The 20,365-nt window shown below is 41.9% G+C and overlaps 1 protein-coding gene and 1 long non-coding RNA gene across 11 annotated transcripts in view; both read right to left on the minus strand.

Annotated features, from left to right (window-relative positions):
* The window catches only part of MAPKAP1 (MAPK associated protein 1), a 181,912-nt gene that overhangs the window by 138,649 nt on the left and 22,898 nt on the right, over nt 1-20,365 (minus strand). For all 10 annotated transcript variants that reach the window (XR_014152682.1, XM_081847641.1, XM_081847639.1 and 7 more), the window contains exons 3-4: nt 19,461-19,550; nt 12,825-12,976 (exon numbers count right to left, since the gene is read on the minus strand). Coding sequence is in view for 9 of the 10 variants with exons in the window: in XM_081847641.1 (XP_081703767.1) it covers nt 12,825-12,976; nt 19,461-19,550 (242 nt within the window). In the remaining variant the exon portion in view is untranslated. The remainder of the gene's footprint in view (nt 1-12,824; nt 12,977-19,460; nt 19,551-20,365) is intronic.
* LOC309333304 lies at nt 5,711-6,923 on the minus strand. The gene is made up of 2 exons (XR_014152459.1): nt 6,708-6,923; nt 5,711-5,980 (listed from the first exon to the last, which is right to left on the minus strand). It is a non-coding gene; the product is annotated as an uncharacterized lncRNA (long non-coding RNA).

Genomic DNA, 20,365 nt, shown 5'->3' on the forward strand with positions numbered 1-20,365 from the left:
GCTGGCTCCCTTTCCAAAGAACTGTCTAGTAATAAGTGGAAACTGAAGGGAGGTGCTTTTAAATCCTTCCGAAACTGGAGAACAAAATCCAGCAAATGGAAAAGTCAAGGGACGCCTGACACTTATTACTGCAAATTCAACTTTGTTGAGGCTTTGTTTAAAAACAGAGTCCACACAAAAAAAACAACACCAATGGTGTGTGGCTGCGTACACACCTTACTTCAAAGAGCTACAATTCTCAGCACTCTTCAGTTCCCAGGATGCTTTGGGGAAAGTCATGTGCTTTAAATGTATGCTGTGTCGGGGGGGTGTTAGGGTTTCATCTGTTCTTCCTCAAGTAATAGCTATGTTATCTTCACTCCACTGAGCATCGCTTGAGGCCAAAGGAACACAACCGATGCACCTATGCCACCATCCCCATGTCTCTGGGTACACAGAACACAATGTGTATGAACAACATGTGCTCTGATGTGCTGCTGAGGTAATCAGAGACATAAAATGAAGTGTGGCAGCTCAGTGGCAAGAGCATCTGCTGGGGGGCCAAAGGTTGCTGGAGGGCCAAAGGTTTCCCAGCCTTGATGTAGACAATACTGAGGATCTGGCTTAGGATAAGGCAGCTTCCAATGTACCTATGTTGATCCATTTGTGAAACACCATTTGTTTTCTGCATTGGATAGCTGAAAACAGGTAGCAGTTTTTAAAAATATCTAAGTATAAGAGTGTATATCTAGTCATATGTCTATTCATAAACAGAAACATTTTTCTTCATATATGTAAAAGTAAAGCATATAAACATATACACGTAAAGCTGTCATCACACAGCCCCCACTGGGTGATTTGTAGAACCTAATCACAATTCTGGATTTGCATGAAGTCAGGGCATGGGAGGGAAGCAAAAGGAGAAGGCAGAATAGAAGACAACTGGCTTCAGAAATGAGGTTGGGAAGGTGAAAAGCGAGCTTAGCAGTTGCAGGGAGTGGAAAGAGGAAGTTCTACACTAGAGGGTTAATGTGGGGGAAATGATTGGAGGAAGGGTTGGCAAATGGAATGAGCAGGGGCCCCGTGTGTGTGTGTGTGTGTGTGTGTGTGTGTGTGTGTGTGTGTGTACACATACATATACTTTAGATAGATATACAGTGTGTGCATATGCGTGTATTTAACTCAATCTGGGGCTAGCCTCCAAGAGGCTGGCATCACAATTTGATTACCACAACCATACTTTTTAACTGCTGTCAAAAGAGACAGCGCCTTGTATAAACAGCTGCCGGGACACATGCCTGCTTTCTGTAGTCCCAGCTTTAAATCATACAGCAGTGATGAATCTTTATCTGACACTAATACTTTTTAACTTCATAAGGACAATTAAAATGAATTGCAGCTAAATGCTCACACAAGAAATCCTTGTTGCATAGTAACATGTTTTTCACATTGCTGGCGGGGTGTGTGTGTGTGTGTGAAAAACAGAAAGATGCAACTGGCTTTCAAATGCAACCTCTTTTAGAAGGTTTTAGATCAGAATAGCAAAGGAGCAAAAACAAGGGGGAAAAGGGTTCAGAAAGGCCACTGGGTGCAAGTAGCATAAAAAATGATTTGGCTACATCTAGGCAGGAGGCCTGTGACCTGCATTTTATACATTTATTTAAAATGGTTTCTGCCTTCAGACAAAAGGGCTCAAGGCAGCTTATGAATAAGCACTTAAACACACACACAATACACAACAAACTACTTGACCAAACCACAAAAATAAAAGCAGTCAAAACAGAGGACCCTGCAAGTAAAACTCAGCAAGAATTTGGAAAGCAAGATTACAGTTTGAAGCACCTCTTTACCTTGGTTTTTGACACTTGATGTGTATATTTTTGGTACTCACCCTATTTTTGTGATAGTAAGTTGTTTTTAAATTGTTTTTAATATTGTGTTTTTGTGTTGTAATCTGCCCTGGGGGCATAGTGTTATAAATAAATAATACTGAAAAGGCTTGTCTAAATGTTGTTAAAGGCATGGGAGGACAGGATGGGTTTCACTTGGAACTTAGAAGGCAACAAAGGCAGTGCTGGGCAAACATGCCTAAGCAGTAAGTGACATAATCTGGAAGCCATCACCAAAAAGGTCCTCTTGCCCGGCAAACCTCTGAAAGTGCTGGTGGTGGGGATCAAGACAAGGCCCTCTGGTGAGGATCTCAGCTGCTGCATGTGAGAGAAGGTGGTATTTGAAATTATACCTCCCCCGCAGCTCCTGAGCCCAAGACCAGTATTGCACGCTGTGCTGAGAACTGAATGGGTAATAGGGAAGGCGCACGGCTCAGTTGTAGAGCTCATGGGAGCCTGATATGGAATTACTATCTCAGCAAAGGCCCAGGAGAGACTGGAAGGTTTATACCTTCTTGGGCAGCTTCTCTCTCTCCCTGGTCATCAGCTGGGTCCCAGTGCACCCCTGGCTTTCTCTGGCTTTCCCAAGTAGACACGCAGTGAGAGTGTGATATTTTTTGTAAATTGTTTAATGTGGTTATACTTGTGATTCATATTGTGTTTGATCATACTGTATTTTAATTACATTTTATCATTTTATGCTTGTGAGTCACCCAGAGAACAACGTTATTGAGTTGCCTTAATAGATATTAAAAATACAATTAATTAAATTTAGTATTAGTATTATTTGCTCCAGTATATATCCCACCTAAGAGCCTGGGGCACATAAATACCTTGTATTCAGCACTACCTATATTCAGTGCAGATTCACACACACACACAAAAAGTACATTGACTTCCGGAAGGAATCACGGCAGACTAAATATCTCTAGTCAACACTCTGTCGACGGAGATAATTATGTGGTGATTAATGATACATAAAATCTTGATTATTACATTCTTGCTCTGAAGATAGAGAACAAAGGGAATAACTTCTGGTGCTCTGGAAAAGCTGCCTTACACACCATGTTTTTAGGGGGACCCAGACGGGGTGAGTTATTTAGAGCAAGGAACTTCCATTTTGCAGAAATACCACATAATAGTCCTGAAGATCAATCCTTCAGGTTGGTAAAACCTCCCTTTTTAAAATTACTTTTGAGACACTGATAAATTACAACTGAGGTGATTCTGTCTGGCAGTTGAAATTTGGAATGCAAGTCGGCTGCTGGCGCAAGGAGAGACAATCATTCAAAGGTTGAAAATAAAACAAAAAGCCTGTTTTAATTGTTTGTATCAAAGAAAGATTCTCAATGGCTAAGGCATGATCCAGCTGTTAGAAATTTATTGTTTTATTTTTTAAAACTGTCTCTCTGAAAGTGCTGAAAGTGAAACTAGCTTTTCTGAAAGTGAAACTAGCTTTGCTATGCTACTGTGAGAAAAGAATACTGTCAGATAAGCAGACCGTTAACATGTTTTCAAAGCAGAGACTATAAGCAGAGTGAGTTGTTAATAAGAATAAGACAACAAGAATAAGACACCCCATTGACTGTTGGCATCATGCAGCAATTACTGGGTGAGCAACTGAGAGAGGCTACAGCTGGGGTGCATAAAATGGTGAATAAAAATGGACCAGAGAAAATGAGGCTGGGGAGATCACAGAGCCTATAGAGAATGATGTTGATGTAAGACTTCCAGAGCAGGAAAGTGGAGTGCTAAAAATGGAAGTAGTGGATGACAAAATAGAGAGACTCTTTATACTGGTGCCTGGAGAAGTGAGGCAATTTGGGGTGAAGTTGTGGTGTTGGAGAAGTGGAATGAAAGAAACCATGGAGCAAGAGATTAAGAAATATTCTGAGCTGGCAGTGATAAGAGCTGCAAAAGTGGAGACTGTGTATCGGAAGGAGAAAGCTACAAACCTCTTGCGACAAGTCTGGAAAAAGAATGGAAGAGGAGGAAATGGAAGGATTATTTTTTTCTAATTTAGGATGGAAACTCATGGCCAACAGGAATTGGGATTGGAAGCTATTGAACTGCGTGTGAATTAAGGAATATAACATAAGTAAATAACGATGGATTACTGTTTTAATATATGACCAGAGTGGGGAGACTCCTGTTTGAATAAAGATGAAGGATCTATTGTTTTTCAACATCAGATATAGTCACTATGCAGGACTGAAGGAAAACTATTGTTGACAATTACTGATAACAACTGGAGAACCCCTTTTAGACTTTTTTCTGTGGAAGGGAAAATGAATGAACTTGAGATGTCTAGATCTGAAGACTGGAGAAATATTGCCTAGCAGAAGGAGGAACAGCGGGATACCATTCTGGAATGAATGTTTTGAATATTTTGAATAATCTTTGTATATAACTGGCAGACAGAGAATCTGAAGTCCCCTCTATTTTATTTTTCTCTTTTCTGATTTTATTATTTTATTATCTTTATCTTCCTGTTTTCTTCTCTTTTCCCCCGGCTTCATTTTTGTTTCTATTTTATTTTTATTTTATTTCTGTGTCCTCTACTATGGGTCACTGAAGGGACTTAATGAAGGACCCTGCGTGAGAGACAGGGAAGGGAAGATCTCCCAGGGTGGAGGCAGAGAGAAGAAAGGGGAGCTCCCAGGCGAGAGCTAGGAGGGTCCATTTCTTTCTGTGTGAGACAAGGATGAAGATCTAACTCTGAGAGAAGGCTCTGCATTTCTTCTTTTTCTTCCTCTGTTTTTGTTCCTATCTAGATTAGTTCTTAAAAAATCTTTTTCTCCTATGAAAAGGCTTTAATAAAAATTGTTCTGAAAAAAAGTACATTAATTAAGCAAATCAGTGTCGATGGGACTACTCCAAGGGGAACTTATCTGAATGCAGCCCAATAAGTTTTGCGCATTTAGACAAAAATTCCTGCAATAATCTGGATGGAACACTCATAATTAAACATATGTGAATTGAAATAGGCTGAGCCACCCCCCCCCATCACATCACAGCAGACTCCACCCCATTCCAACCTTGTTGCCTGTTCCTGGACCTGCTAAGAGATGGGATACTAGCTACTTCAAGGACTTCTGGGGCTGCTTCAAGGCCTCCTACCATTCACAGACGAAACTTGGGCCCCAGAGAGATTCCCCACCCATCCACCAGATGAGTATGTGGGTGGTGATTCTGCACCTACCAGTGTACCTCCTATCCTGCTCTGGAGGCAGGGAGGGGGTGCAGAAGGAATTGGCACAGAATCTCCAACCAGCTCCCTTTCTCCAGTGTAAGGGGAAATGCCATTCACTACAAGCCTCAACTCAGTGGTACAACTCAGCTGCACTACCACACTTGCGTGAAGAAAGGTGAATGTTCCTTGCTTCCATTTGTGATGGTGTTTTAATAATAAATAATAAATAATAATAATAATAATAATAATAATAATAATAATAATTTATTTGTACCCTGCCCATCTGGCTGGGTCTCCCCAGTCACTCTGGGCGGCTTCCAACAAAGATTAAAAATACATTAAAATGTCACACATTAAAAACTTCCCTTAACAGGGCTGCCTTCAGATGTCTTCTAAATGTCAGATAGTTGTTTATCTATTTGAAATCTGATGGGAGGGCATCGCTACTGAGAAGGCCCTCTGTCTGGTTCCCTGTAACTTCACTTTTCGCAGTGAGGGAACCGCCAGAAGGCCCTCAGTGCTGGACCTCAGTGTCTGGACAGAACGATGGGGGTAGAGACGCTCCTTCAGGTATACTGGGCCGAGGGATTTGGCAAAGTGTCTAAACCAGTACAGTACAAACAAAAGCACACACACTCCCACAAACAGACATGGTTGAATCAGGCTCAGATATCCTTCTGTTTTACTGTTGTTGGTTTTACTGTTTTGTAATACTTAATCTTTGCGATATTGCTTTATTTTAAGATGCTGTAAGCCGAACGTTGAGTGGACATTTGGCACAGGAAGTAAGGTTATAAACTTGAACCCAAATAAATAGATTAAAAGTCTTGTGTCCTGAGGGAGGAGGGGTAATGCCTCTCCCACAATTCCCTCAAGTCCGATTTTCAAGGCATTTCTAATGAGCACGTTTCAGCTTTCTCTGCAATATGGAAGAAAAATAATTTTGTATTATATGGTACTTTCTTTTTTCTTTTTACAGGCACTTAAGAAATAATAAACATGTTTGATTTTGATACACCTATTTAGGGCAGAAATGCTTCATGATGTGAAATGGAAATTAAAGCCTCTAATTTTTGCACAATAGGTTTTAAAATGTCAAATTAACATCTCGGGCATTTTTTTTTTTTAAAAAAACAAACCAGTTACACACTACAGTGTGCCTCCTTTCTCCATTCTTACTCTGGTGTGGATATTTCCCCCCCTCCTTTTTCTTTTTAGGAAAGCTATTTAATATCTGAAATTGTGGGAGGGAAATGGTTCATAATTATGCAGACATATAACTGGAACGCAACTGGAACAAGAGCAGCATGCGAAAAATGTATTTAAGGTCTATCATCCCAAAATGCTGCTAAAAGCTATTAACCAGTACGTGTTAATTGCCACAGCATTCATATTAATTTTCACTTCAGGCCCGACATTGTGGAATATTTCCCTTGATACGTTTTAAACAAAGTTTAATTTAAGGAACTGCTTCTATCAACACTTATGAAAATTAACAGCCAAGCAATTAGTACTCATGAATTATCCCTCCCCCCCACTCCCCAGCCTCATTGTTAAAAACAGTTTCTAACAAAGAAGTTGTTGTTTTGTTTTATGCGGTTCATAGACATTTCATTGAAAAGAAAGGAAGAAAAGCACCTCCCCACCTGCCCTGGGCACCAAGGGCCAAATTCTGTTAAGTCCATCTTTAGAATCAACCCGAGAAAAGGGCTCCATGAACCCTGTGCGCCTCATGCACATGCGCCCGGCAGCTGGCCTGGTGTGGTGGGTTCTGTTGACCCTGCAGCCCCCGTTCCTGCCCTAGAAAAGGTTCAATTCCATCGTCAGATCATCATGAGGTTGGCTTTGTTTTATTGTTGATTTTTATATATACACTGCTCGAGTTTGACACCAAAAAATTATAGCAATATTATGGAAAGATATACTTACTTACTTACTTACTTACTTACTTACTTACTTACTTACTTACAGCACATTTTAAAAATAAATAAAGATATGGAACATGTAAAATCAATAAAAAGCAATGATAAAACCTGGTCATTGCTGAAAGACCTGTGGACATTAGAACACAGATACTGTGGTACCTTGGGTTACATATGCTTCAGGTTACATATGCTTAAGGTTACAGACTCCGCTAACCCAGAAATATTACCTCGGGTTAAGAACTTTGCTTCAGGATGAGAACAGAAATCGGTGTCCGGCAGCACAGCGGCAGCAGGAGGCCCCATTAGCTAAAGTGGTGCTTCAGGTTAAGAACAGTTTCAGGTTAAGAATGGACCTCCAGAACAAATCACGTACTTAACCTGAGGTACCATTCTCAGTAGCATGTAGCAGATAAGCCCTCCCACCCCAAAGCTCTATGCTACAGAATAAAGAAATGGCTTCGATCAGAAAATTTTAAATTTGGGGGGGAACATGTAGATAACAATTTTTTCATTCCTCTCTTTCATAACACTAGAACTCATGTATGTCCAATGAAGCTGAATGTTGGAAGACTTGGGACAGATAAAATAAAGTACTTCTTCACACACATTGCATAATTAAAACTAAGGTATTTGTTCCCACAGGAGGCAGTGAGGGCCCACAACTTGGGTGGCTTTAAAAGAGGATTGGACAGTCCATGGAAGAGGAGAAGGCTATCAGTGGGGCCTAGACTGTTGCATGAACTGCCCTAGGCCTGTGGTTTCCAACCAGTGTGCTGTGGCACCCTGGGGTGCCTTGAATGATGGCCAGGGGTGTTGTGGGCAGCACTGGCCTCTGTCCCTCTTTCCTTCCCTCCCTCCTCTGATGCCCTCTCACATCTCTGCCTCCCAAAGGCTTGCACAGCTGTTGGTTGCAGCAGCCCTGGTTACAAACTCCCCAGGCAAATGCTGCCTGGGGGTGCTGGTTGCCAGGAGCTGAGGCAGCTCAGAGACCAGGGGCGGCTGAGGTAGCTGCCTAGAGGACTCCCAAATAGAGGGGAGAGGAGAAGAGGCTGAGGGAACACTCCACAAGGGAGGGTGTTCGAAAATGGGTGAGAGGCTGCCAGCTCTGCAGGCAAGGGGTGACATAACTGGGCTCTTGAGCCCCACAGGGGTGTCGCAGAAAGAATGTAATTGATCAAGGGAGCCGTGGACTCAAGAAGGTTGAAAACCTCTGCCGTAGGCAGATCTTCAGAAGACCAGTGGACAGAGGCACCAATAATAGGCACAGAGTGATCCAGAGAAGCTTTCTGAATGCATTATCCAATACTGTAGTGATGATGGCTTATCTCTGCCTGCATAGTCAGAGGCAATAATACATCTCAATAGCAGTTGCTGGAAACTATAGGAGGGGAAAGCGTTCTTGTGCTTGGGCCCTGCTTGCAGGCTTACAGACATCTGGTTGGCCACTGTGAGAACAGAATGCTGGACTAGATGGGCCTCTGGCCTGACAAGCTGGCTTGGCTCCCCACCCCCCACCCCAATAGTTGCTTCTGGCCTGTAGAATCCTACAGCTGTCAGGGAATTCCTATTTCTTTATTAACATACATTATCAATCTGGACTGTAAGTCTGCAAAGATATGCAATGTCTGTAGCTGTGATTTACTTTTTTTAAAACAGCAAACCTCTCAACAAAAATTGATGTTATTTCACTTAAATTCATTTAAAGAACTGGGCTCATTAGTGCTGGTGGAGAACTTTGTTCACAGAGCAAGCCACACTAATCCCTTGCATCTCTCCCAGAGAAACACAACTGTGATTTTATCTGGCAAGCACGAGAGATGAAACTTTCTAATAATGATTTAGGGTTTTTTTTAAAGGAAATAATAATAATAAAAAGAAATCAAAAGCTCTGGTTCCAAATCTAAAAGAGGATTTCAAGAGTCACCCCAGCCTCTAGAGTAAATACATAATTAAGTAGGGTTTTTTTAACCATGCTTAATTAGGCCCCAAAGCCCCCCTTAATAGACTCCCCCATCTCTCCCCAATTAGGCACCACTTTCCCAGGGGAACCAGAGTAGCTCAGTTAATTATGCAAATCAGGCACGTACTATTCCCAGGAAAAGAATTATGAATATTTGCAGAAAAACACATCTCTTAGCATGTAAAGAAAGGGGGGGAACAGCAGCCTTCGTATCTTAAAAACACTGAAGAGCACCGATAACAGGGAGAGTGTTGTTAAAATGTTGGTTCTGATGCAATCGTGACAAGCATGCTACAAGGTAGTAGCAATAACAGTACAGTATTAATAATAATGGAAGACTACATAACAAAAAGGAAGCCAGGACACATTTGCTGCAGCATGGTGATTTCCATAACTACTGCTCAGCTAAGAATTAAGACTTTGCTTGTTTTAAAATTTTATGTTAAGGCCTTATACACAGCCTTTTTTTTTTTTTTTTTAATCCTTCAAGGTGGTTAAGGCCACATTCAGACCAAACATTTAAAGCACTTTTCTCCTCAGAGAGCTACAATTCCCAGAGTTCCCTGATAAGAAGGGTTGATTGCTAAAGCAGTCTGGGAATTGTAGTTCTAGAAGGGGAATAAGGGTCTCCTAACAACTCTCAGCACCCTTAATGAACTACACTTCCTATGATTTTTTGTGGGAAGCCACAATTGTTTAAAGTGGTATTAGCGCATTAAATGCATGGTGTGCATGTGGCCTGAGCCAAAGGATCATTACATTCCAATCTGTATATTAGTTCAAGAGGTGTGACTATGGTCAGTTGAATCAACAAGCGCAGACCAAATGAATTTCCCTTCCACCCTTAAGGCAGAACAAGCCATACAGTGGTACCTCGGGTTAAGTACTTAATTCGTTCCGGAGGTCCATTCTTAACCTGAAACTGTTCTTAACCTGAAGCACCACTTTAGCTAATGGGGCCTCCTGCTGCTGCCGCGCCGCCGGAGCACAATTTCTGTTCTCATCCTGAAGCAAAGTTCTTAACCTGAAGCACTGTTTCTGGGTTAGCAGAGTCTGTAACCTGAAGCATATGTAACCTGAAGCGTATGTAACCTGAGGTACCACTGTACTGGGTTAGATGGACTAATGGTCTGACTCAATGTAAGGCAGCTTCATATGTTTTTGCTACTGAGCATGTGACTTGATTCCAATTGTCCAAAGAGTCTGCGAACTGAAAAGGAGCCAGGCGGAGAAGATGACCACCTCCTTTTTTGATTGCATGATGGACTTCATTTCCCCAAACTCTAGTTTATTTGGGATGAGAGGGCACACACATACGCACAAGTATTTCTTCTTTGCCTTAATCAAAACACTGTTCACCATCACAAACTTTTTGGGCTTCACAGGATGCTATTCATTTTGCCTATTATCCCTGAGGTTACTTTCATTTGGCTGCTCTTTTGTACAGAAATCAAACACAATTCCATTACTCAACAGCAGCTTCTGTTGCAAATTTCCCAGAAATTGGCAGGCGGGTCCTGTGTGTTTGTAGCACCCAGTTCTATGGCTGCAATTGGTTTTAACTGTTTTTAATACTGACCTTTAAAATGTTGAAACCTGCCCTGGGGACCTGCTAGTGAGGGGTGTGCAGTATTAATAATAATTACAAAAACAATAAACACCAGATCGGCCATAGAGAAGCCCAAATGTCATTGTTGCCAGCTAGTTGGCAACGATGGGTAGGAAATCATGCATTTTGTAGGCAAGAATATTCTTCTCCTTTTCCGTTAAGTCGCCAAACACCACAAAATTCCATCTCATTTGAAACACCAAGTTTGCACTTGCAGAGTATATGGGAGTCTGTCCTTGCAGCAGCCTGGAAAGTTCCCATTTCTCCTGCCCAAGCTACACAAACTTACCTATGCTGGATTGATATCCCTTTGGCAAGCACAATCTAACAATGTTGGCTGACCAAAGCATACCCTGGTGAAAGAAAAAGCTGCCCCACTACCACTCATCATGCCAGAGAGATAACATAGGTCAAGTAAATGCTAATTAGCACACAGGATCATAGAATCTAGGAAGCTACCTTATACCAACTTGGACCACTGGTCCTTCCAGCTCACTAGTGTCCACACTGACTGCCAGCAGCTCTCTTCCAGGGTTTTAGATTGGGATTACAGTTGTCTTAGTATTTCTTTTTGAAATGAAAGGCAATGTGTTAATATTGGTATTATTCCCTCAGCATGCTAACAAATACAGTGGTACCTCGGGTTAAGAACTTAATTCGTTCTGGAGGTCTGTTCTTAACCTGAAACTGTTCTTAACCTGAGGTACCACTTTAGCTAATGGGGCCTCCTGCTGCCGCTGTGCCGCCGCCTCGTGATTTCTGTTCTCATCCTGAAGCAAAGTTCTTAACCCGAGGTACTATTTCTGGGTTAGCGGAGTCTGTAACCTGAAGCATCTGTAACCTGAGGTACCACTGTACATTGTCTTGTGTATAAATGGACCCTTATTCTTACAGAGAGCAGAATTTGAGTAGTTATGGGGTTGTATCAAATATTAATCCTACTTAAAGCAGACCCACCGAAATTTATGAACATGGTTGACGTAGGCACGTTAATTTCAATCGGCTTACCCTGAGTAAACTTAGTTCAGTTCAGTCCAATGACTCTACAGAGCAACTCTTAACAGGGGGATTTTGCAATTTAGCTCAACGCATCTGTGTTATCAGCAATTCACAGAGAGTGAAAAGCCACTTTCCACCTTCCTTAGAGCAAAGTATTATCCAAATGTCAGGCGTAAAAGTTAAGTCTGGAAAAAGAAGACAGAAAGCGATGGGCTCTGTCTGTTGTCACTTGTAACCCTTTCCTTTCCAGGAGAGACCAACAGCCATCCATTTCAGCCCTTCTGGAGCTTAGGACAAAAATAAAAGGCAAAGAAGGAACTGTTTTTGTTGGCTTTAGGGCAACCAACAAAATGTGGTGCAAACAGTAATGCACTGAATGGTAAACATTCATTCAGCAAAATAATAAAAGATTTTGACAACTTAGGGCTGATGCATATCTAATGCGGCTCTCCACCTTAACAGAAAATGCTCCCACTCCTTTTGTGTGATAATCCACAGCTGATGAGCTGATCCTCATAGTGGTCTGGAAAGTTTCCATTTATTCCTCTGGCTAGGCAAGCCAGCAGAAGAGGCTACAGCTCAGGGTGGCAGAGTACCTGGGTTCAGTCCCCAGCAACTCTGCCAGGAAGGGTGGGGAGAGCTCCTTGCCTGAAACCCTGGAAAGCTGATGCCAGTCAGTATAGACAAATACCGTGCTAGGTGAACCAACAGAGTTAGTCAGTATAAAGCAGCTTCCAATGCTCCTGTTTGATTCAGCCTCTGTATTCAGTATCACGAGGACTAGAATTCTGATATATTTTAAAAATTGCAGACACTCAGCACATGCTTTGGTCCCGGTTTCAATCCCCAGCATCTCCAGATAGATTTCTGCCTTAAACCACAGAGAGCCACTGCAGCCACTATAGACAATACTGAGCTAGACATGAGACAGCTTCCTAGGTTCCAAGGTATCAATGCAACAGAGAGTCTCTCCAGAAGACCTCTGGCTACGGGGTTTGGTGCACACAGGAAGTGATCCTCCTTTAGTATCCCACAAGACAAATCTGCACAAGACAGGATTTATTCATTTTTAAAGGCCCTGCAAGGGTTTAAAACCTGGACTGTTGCCCACATCAGTCACCTTTGTAGTCTCTAAAATCCACTCACAGAGCATCAGTATTTTTAAAATCTGGAAAGAATTTGGATTGGAAAAACGCAAGGAAGACTTCCAGATACAAGGTTTTTTTTTTCTTTTTAAGGGAGGGCACTGATTTCTCTCTCTCCTACTTACCTTGCCATCAAACTTTGAGTATTCGTTGAATGGGTTGTTCAGTTGTAGGGGACACTGTTCCAGCCGTACTGAGAGGATTGATGGCTTCGTAGCAGCACGCTGAGGCTTCACCCTGAAGTTCTTCTTCTCAAACAGCAGGCTCAGCTCCTCCGCTGCAATTTTTAAAAAGCCAGATATGTTAGGAAGTATGGAAAATTTCCCCCCTCCTGAATGAGGGATCTGATGGTAAAAGGATCACGAGCAGCAGATCGCGAAGGCAACAGCCAGTAGTAATTAAATGTTTTCTGTGTTCCATGCATTTCAAAAGGCACTGCAATCATAATCATAGGAAAAGAAGCAGCTGTGTTACACTGAGCCAGGGCGTTGTTCTATCTAGCTCTGTATCGGCTGCACTGACTGTAAGAAGCTTTCCATGGTTTCAGGAGATGCTACTGAATGTGGGAAACCTCATCTAGGTGGCTATAAACCTATGCCCTAATAAAACCTAAGGTCCACTAGCAAACCTAGGCCCTACAAATTTAAACCTATATAAACCCATGCCATCTCCTAATCCTATACAAATCCAGGCCCTACAAACCTATGAAACAGTGTCGTAAACCAGGGATGGGGAACCTCTGGCCCACAGGCCAAATTCTAATATTTTCTTTTTAAATTGCTGTAGTCTGCCCTGGGACATTGTGGTACGGCAAAATGAACAAGCAACAACTAACTATTGGAGGCAAATAGAGCAGACCATTGAGGTTTCATTACAATCAAATGGTATACAAATCCTGCAAAATAAATACGTCTCTGACATAATGGGACTGTATCAAGAGCAAATCTGATGGTGATTTTGTTCTAGGTTAACTGACGATATGGTTGGGAAAGGACTGAAACCTCTAGCACGTCTTCTGCTGATAGCTGACAAACTGCAACTGAGAGGGAGGGGTTAATACGATGTCTGGCGGAAATGGACAAGCTGATTGAGTCAGTTCAAGGGAGGGAAGGAAGGTTGCAGAAAATGAATTCCGCTGGAACATGGAGCTGTTTTGTGGGATACTGGGACATAAGATATGGACATGAGACTTGAAACAACTTTGTTTTCTTAATAGTATAGTCTTTACTTTTTGTAAATAGCATAGTCTCTACTAGTATAGTTAATAGCATTACTCTTATAAAAGTATTTTAATTTTTTTTTTTAAAATATCAACATTATTACCGCATTGGCCTGAATATAAGCCGTACCCGAATATAAGCTGCACCTTTATAATTCAAGGGGGGAAGACAATACCCGAATATAAGCTGCGCCCTTAAAATTCCGCAGGCACTCACACCTGTTCCATTTTACCATCTTTCTGTTTCAGCAGTAATATAATAAAAGCCAGTTTCTGTAAGGTTGCTAATTTAACTCACACTTTAACTTTTCACAGTCAGAATTTGGAAAAAAAGTGAGGCTTATATTCAGGCCAATACGGTATTAACAACAACAACAACAACAACAACAACAACAACAACAGAAGACTTGCTGGATCAGACCAACAGCCCACCTAGTCCACCATCCTGTTCTCACAGTGGCCAGACAGATGCCTCTGGTAAATCCATAAGCAGGACCCAAGCACAACAGTACCCTCCTCTCCTGTGAGTATTGCCAAGTTTAGTGGAAACTGTGGATGCGGAACACAGCCATCATGGCTATTACCAATAGGACCTTTATTATCCATTAATTTTCCAGATCCTCTTATAAAACCATCCAAGTTGGTGGCCATTACTGCCTCATGTGGTAGTGAGTTCCATAGTTTAACTGAGTGCTGTGTACTTCATTTGTCTATCCCAAATCTTCCTTCAGATTTATGGAATGTCCACAAGCTCTAGTCTTGGGAGAGGGAAAAACTTTTCTCTGACCACTTTCTGCATGTCATGCCTAATTTTATAAACTTCTGTCATGTAGCCTCTTTTCATTAAACTATAAAAGTCCCAAAATGCTTTTTGCAAAGGGAGGTTGCTCCATGACCTTGATCATTTTGACTGCCAAAATGATCCATAGTTGAACTATGCACTGTGAAGATAGCAACAGGAACGTATACTAATACTGGAATGGGTCCAAATATGACTCATAAGGTTGTTGTTTTTTCAAAACCACACACACCAGCTTCACAGCTGATGGGGCACAGGCATGGGGCAGGTAGAGAGGTGGTCGGCAGTGCTCCTTAAAGTGGGCTTCTGACAATACACTAGAAAGGTAGGCTTGCTGTCACCACCAATCAGCTGAATCCAAGCAGTGTTGAAAGAGATGGGGAGAGAGACAAAGAGATAAAGACAGACATGCAGAGATTTGGGGGGGGGGGTCCTACGGTACTTGGGTGGGCACTTTCTTTCAGTCCCATCGACTTGTGAAGCATGGTGGTGGTGGTGACACCCTTTTCTGTGGCTGCTCCCATAGTGCAGGATTCTCTCCCAAGAAAGGTCAGACTGGTTTCCTCTTTGCTACCCTTATGCTGGCAGGTTAAGACCTTCCTGTTCAGAAAGGCCTTTGGAAACTAAGGTGCAGGTGATGCTGATCACAGGGCAAACGGGATTTTAATTGCTGGTTCCAAATGTGTTCCGATAAATTCTAATTATTATTTCTAACTAGTTTGGGTTTTATTCCTCTCTCCCTCTCTCTCTCTTTTTACAATGATGCTTTTAAATTTTGCGATCCGCCGTAAATCCCAGCTTGGGAGAAACATGGGACATAAATGCATTAAATAAATAAATAAATAAATGATAGGTAAGGTGTGGCTTAGATGTGGAGAAGGGGTAAGCTAACCCTAGCAAAAATACAAAATGGTTATATATGCAATCAAAGCTGAAAGGGTGGTGGGGAGGGGACCTTGCTGTAGCATAATCAGAAGAAACGCCTCACCAGTTGACATGACAAGGATACCTAAAAAATGAGGATGGATGACAAAAAAAAAAAAAAAAAATCAAGACCTGTCGAGTTTTCACCTATTAGTGCCGGCCTCTCTTTCTCTGAACAGCAACTGTATCTGGTGAGTGAGTTTTTGCTCCACATCTGCTCCAGGAGCGAAGCAGCCCCCAAACTCAATCAATCACTATTGGTGGATCAGCATTCAATCTGCCCCGCTCTGTCTCCGTTCTTTATTCGCCTGCCTGGATTTGTGCACGTCCCAAAGATTTACATGCTGCCCCTCCCGAGGATTGGAACTGCTGCCGAAGGCAGATTGAGTGGGGACTTCCAAAGCTGGTGTCGCGGGGAGGGGGGAGCCGTTCGTTAAATGGCAAAATTAAAACTTGTCAAATCACGGCTAAGTCGTTATGGCTTCCCGGTTAATTCGGGAGCCGGGAGCAGCTCTGACTGGGATATGGAGATGGAGGATGCACAGGTGCGGGCACCAGGAAAGAGAGAAATGGAAATGGAAATAAAATAAAGATACCCAACAGGGCCGTGCAAGATTATTAAATTCTCTCTGAACTAAGACAGCACAAAAAATGTCATTATGTATCCCAGGTACGTGTTATGCTGTGTGAAACCCTTTATGCTTATTCTGAAGTCTCTCTCTCTCTCTCTCTCTCTCTCTCTCTCTCTCTCTCTCACACACACACACACACACTGCCAAAATAGGTAGGTAAATAAATAAATAAATAAATAAATAAATAAATAAATAAATAAAATCTCATTTGCAATTATATTCTTGCAGCATGGCGTGAAGTTATTTCTTGGGCCTTTTTGGAAAGCTTCGAGTCCCCTGGAGCCCAAGGCATACATTTCATTGGCTTTGGTGAGAGGAGCGAGTGTTTCAATATGTAGTTTTGTTCCTCAGGAAGCAGTAGGGAGGCATTGCTTTATTGTCTCCTCTGCTGGCACGGAACCCGAGTGCATCTCTGGAGTTCTCCTCTGCAGATTACTATGGCATCTGTTTTGGTTGAGTTCCCTTGCCTGAGTTGAAACCTTGTGCAATTCTGGGACTGTTCAGGATAACAACACAAGACTGAAGAGGAGGAGGAGGGCAGGAAACTGATGAGCATTGTAGTTTAATTTGGCCAAGTTCCCCTTCTGCTGCACAACGCAGTGGCCCAGTGCAGGCTTAATCACCAACTCTGTGAAAACCTCCATTTGCAAATTATGAACTAGCAGCTGGAACAGGCTCTCTCTCTCTCTCTCTGAAGCAAATTCCCTTCACCTTTACAGCACCAATCATGGTTTCAAATTCAGTTACCATCAATGGTAAACAACTCTTGGTAATGATAACCAATGTTTTCTTAAAACCATGGTTGGCAAATCCACTTCAAGCCAAACCATGGTTTACTGGGGAACCCAGTTAGTGTATTTTATGTTGGCAGTGTTGAACTTTTATTTAGAAGAGTTTATAAACCATTATATCTTTTTTAAAAATCCTTAAGTGGTGTACAAAAATAATATAAAATTATTATTAATAAAATAGATGAAGTTGGTAAAAAAATTATATTTAGGCTTGCTGAAATAATTGTTTTCAGCAGGCAATATAGGGAGAGTATCTGCCTTTTTTTGCAAAAAGAACCTCAACAATTTTGGGGGTTTCCTTAAAAAAAAAAAAAAAGCGCTCAACAATTTTCAACTTTTCGAAATATAGGTAAAGGTAAAGGTACCCCTGACCATTAGGTCCAGTCGTGACCGACTCTGGGGTTGTGGCGCTCATCTCGCTTTATTGACCGAGGGAGCTGGCGTACAGCTTCCGGGTCATGTGGCCAGCATGACTAAGCTGCTTCGGGCAAACCAGAGCAGCGCATGGAAATGCCGTTTACCTTCCCACCGGAGCGGTACCTATTTATCTACTTGCACTGTGACGTGCTTTTGAACTGCTAGGTTGGCAGGAGCAGGCACGGAGCAACGGGAGCTCACCCCGTCACGGGGATTCGAACCGCTGACCTTCTGATTGGCAAGTCCTAGGTTCTGTGGTTTAACCCACAGCGCCACCCGCGTCCCTTTTTGAAATATGGCAACCCTATATTATCAACATGCAGGGGTTTTATTCCCCCTCCCTTGTAGCACTCCCCAGTTTTTCTCCCTGCTCTCTCATAACACTAGAACTTGTGGACATCCAGTGAGGCTGAATGTTGGGGAGATTCAGGATGATAAAAGAAATGACTTCTTCACACAGAACACACTCCCACCGGAGGCAATGATGGCCACCAACTTATAAAAGAAAACAAGTAAAGGCTATCATAGCTACTAGCAATGATGACTACGCTCTGCCTCCATAGTTGGAGACATCAACTCTTCTGGATACCAGTTGCCAGAAACCGCAGGAGGGGAGAGTGCTGCTGCTGTGCTCAGGTCCTGCTTGAGGGTTTCCTACCAAGGCATCTGGCTGGGCACTGAGAATAGGATGCTGGACTAGATGGACCATTGGCATGATCCAGCAAGCTCTTAATATATTCTCTTATATAAGTAGAGCGGCTTGGAGTCAACAATCCAGCCACATAGTAGTGTATCACACGCCAAACAGTGGTCAGGATAGCCAACCATTAGGAGCCAATTCAAATAATGATGAGGGCACCTCAGAGAAAGAGGGAGGGAGGGAGGAGAGAGAGTTGGCATACTATACTAGCTAAGAGACTGAGCTATGAACTCTTGGCCTCTCATCTGTAATATAGGGATAGCAATGCTGGACCTAACCCATAAATCTGGATTACTGAGCCACATTTGTATGCAGATGCATTCATTTTAGAGTGCCAGTGCCTACCTCTATCAGAATGTGAGTGAGAGGGCAAGGTTAATCTCCAACTAATTTAGATTTTTGTCAGTTACACCCTGACCTTTTTGTGATTAAAAGTTAAACATTAACCAGCTTAAAAACAAAAAAAGTACAGGGCTGTAGTCAATGTTGATCCTAGTCAGAGAATACCCATGGAAATTAATGACCATGACTAATTTCGGTCAATTGGTTTCAGCCTGACAGTTGCAGTGCTGGGGTTGCGCCGCTCATCTCACTTTACAGGCCGAGGAAGCCGGCGTTTGTCCGCAGACAGTTTTTCCAGGTCATGTGGCCAGCATGACTACGCCACTTCTGGCGCAACGGAACACTGAAACCAGAGCAGCGCACGGAAACGCCGTTTACCTTCCCGCTGGAGCAGTACCTATTTATCTAATTGCACTCTTTTAGCGTGCTTTCGTACTGCTAGGTTGGCAGGAGCTGGGATTGAGCAACGGGAGCTCACCCCGTCACAGGGATTCGAACTGCTGACCTTCTGATCGGCAAGCCCAAGAGGCTCAGTGATTTAGACTGAGTCTCCCTTTCAGCTGAGTAGGTGTATATAAATGTACCTGAGTTAGTCACATTCATGAGATTCCATGAGTCTACTCTATGTAGGACTAACATTGGATGAAAGCCATAAGATGAAAGCTTATGGATGAAAGCCATAAGAATTATAGCCAATATTAGTAGAGCCACTGAAATTGAAGGACAAGACTAACAAGTTTATTAATTTCTGTGGGTCTACTCCATTTTTTCCCTGATCAACATGACCTCATCAGATGCTTTGACCTTTTTTGTTTACATGTATTTCTGCAAACCCAAGTGAATGAAACAATTACAAACAAAAACCCAACAACAGTGTGTGTGTGTGTGTGTGTATGCATGCGTGTGTGTTTGTGTGTGTAAAACATATTCTTCTTACCTGAATAAGATGTGTTCCTTTCCTTCCACTGCACATTCTTGCATTTTATCTGATTTTGCCTCTCTTTCCGTAGCCGTTCAAGTCTCTGAGCTTGAAAAAGAAATATTATGACGATAAGTTTGTCAATGAAAGTTTACTATAAACAAAAGACATAATTAACTACCTTTCTATGAATAAAGATGTTTTATGCTGCACATGTAGGGTGTGGGGGGGTGGGGGAGAAAAGACATAAAATTTTTAAAGGTGGCACCCCTGAAAAGCAAATACCAACAAAAACATGAAAATCTTCTTGATTTATAATTGAAATTAGAGGATATAAAACATTAATAGAGATCATAAAGATAGTATTAACATGGAAGAGAATAATAAAATGTGAAAACTTCTGTGATTAATATGACATTTCATTATATAAATCATTAATAACGGTCTTAAAGGAATTTTAATGCACAAATGAACTGAAGTGAATATTACATTACAGGAATAAAATTACTGTTATGAATTACTCTCCCCGTTTCAAAAATTAAAGATAAATGAACTCAGACTAGACTATTAAAGTTTTAAATATAAAATCCTTTATCTAAAAAAATCATGAAAATTATAAAATGTCAACGCTATATAAATTAGCATAGCTTTTTCTTCAGTGTGCTGAAACAGTTTATAGGTAGTAAAAATAAATGATTTGTATCTTCACAACATTAGTCAAATCTTAAAAAATGAATATCATTTTTCCTTCACATATTTTTGACTCCACATCCGAAAATAGGACACGCTCAAATAGGTGAAATATCAACACCCGGGAGACCGAGCCCTCCTCGCCTGCTTCAAACCCTCCTTATGGTTTTAAATGTCAGATTTATTTCAGGAGAGAGAGGGTGTTGGGGAATGTCAATTTAATAAGCAGGTAA

This window comes from Podarcis erhardii (assembly GCF_964252035.2).
Source record: "Podarcis erhardii genome assembly, chromosome: Z".
NCBI classification, from domain to species: Eukaryota; Metazoa; Chordata; class Lepidosauria; order Squamata; family Lacertidae; genus Podarcis; species Podarcis erhardii.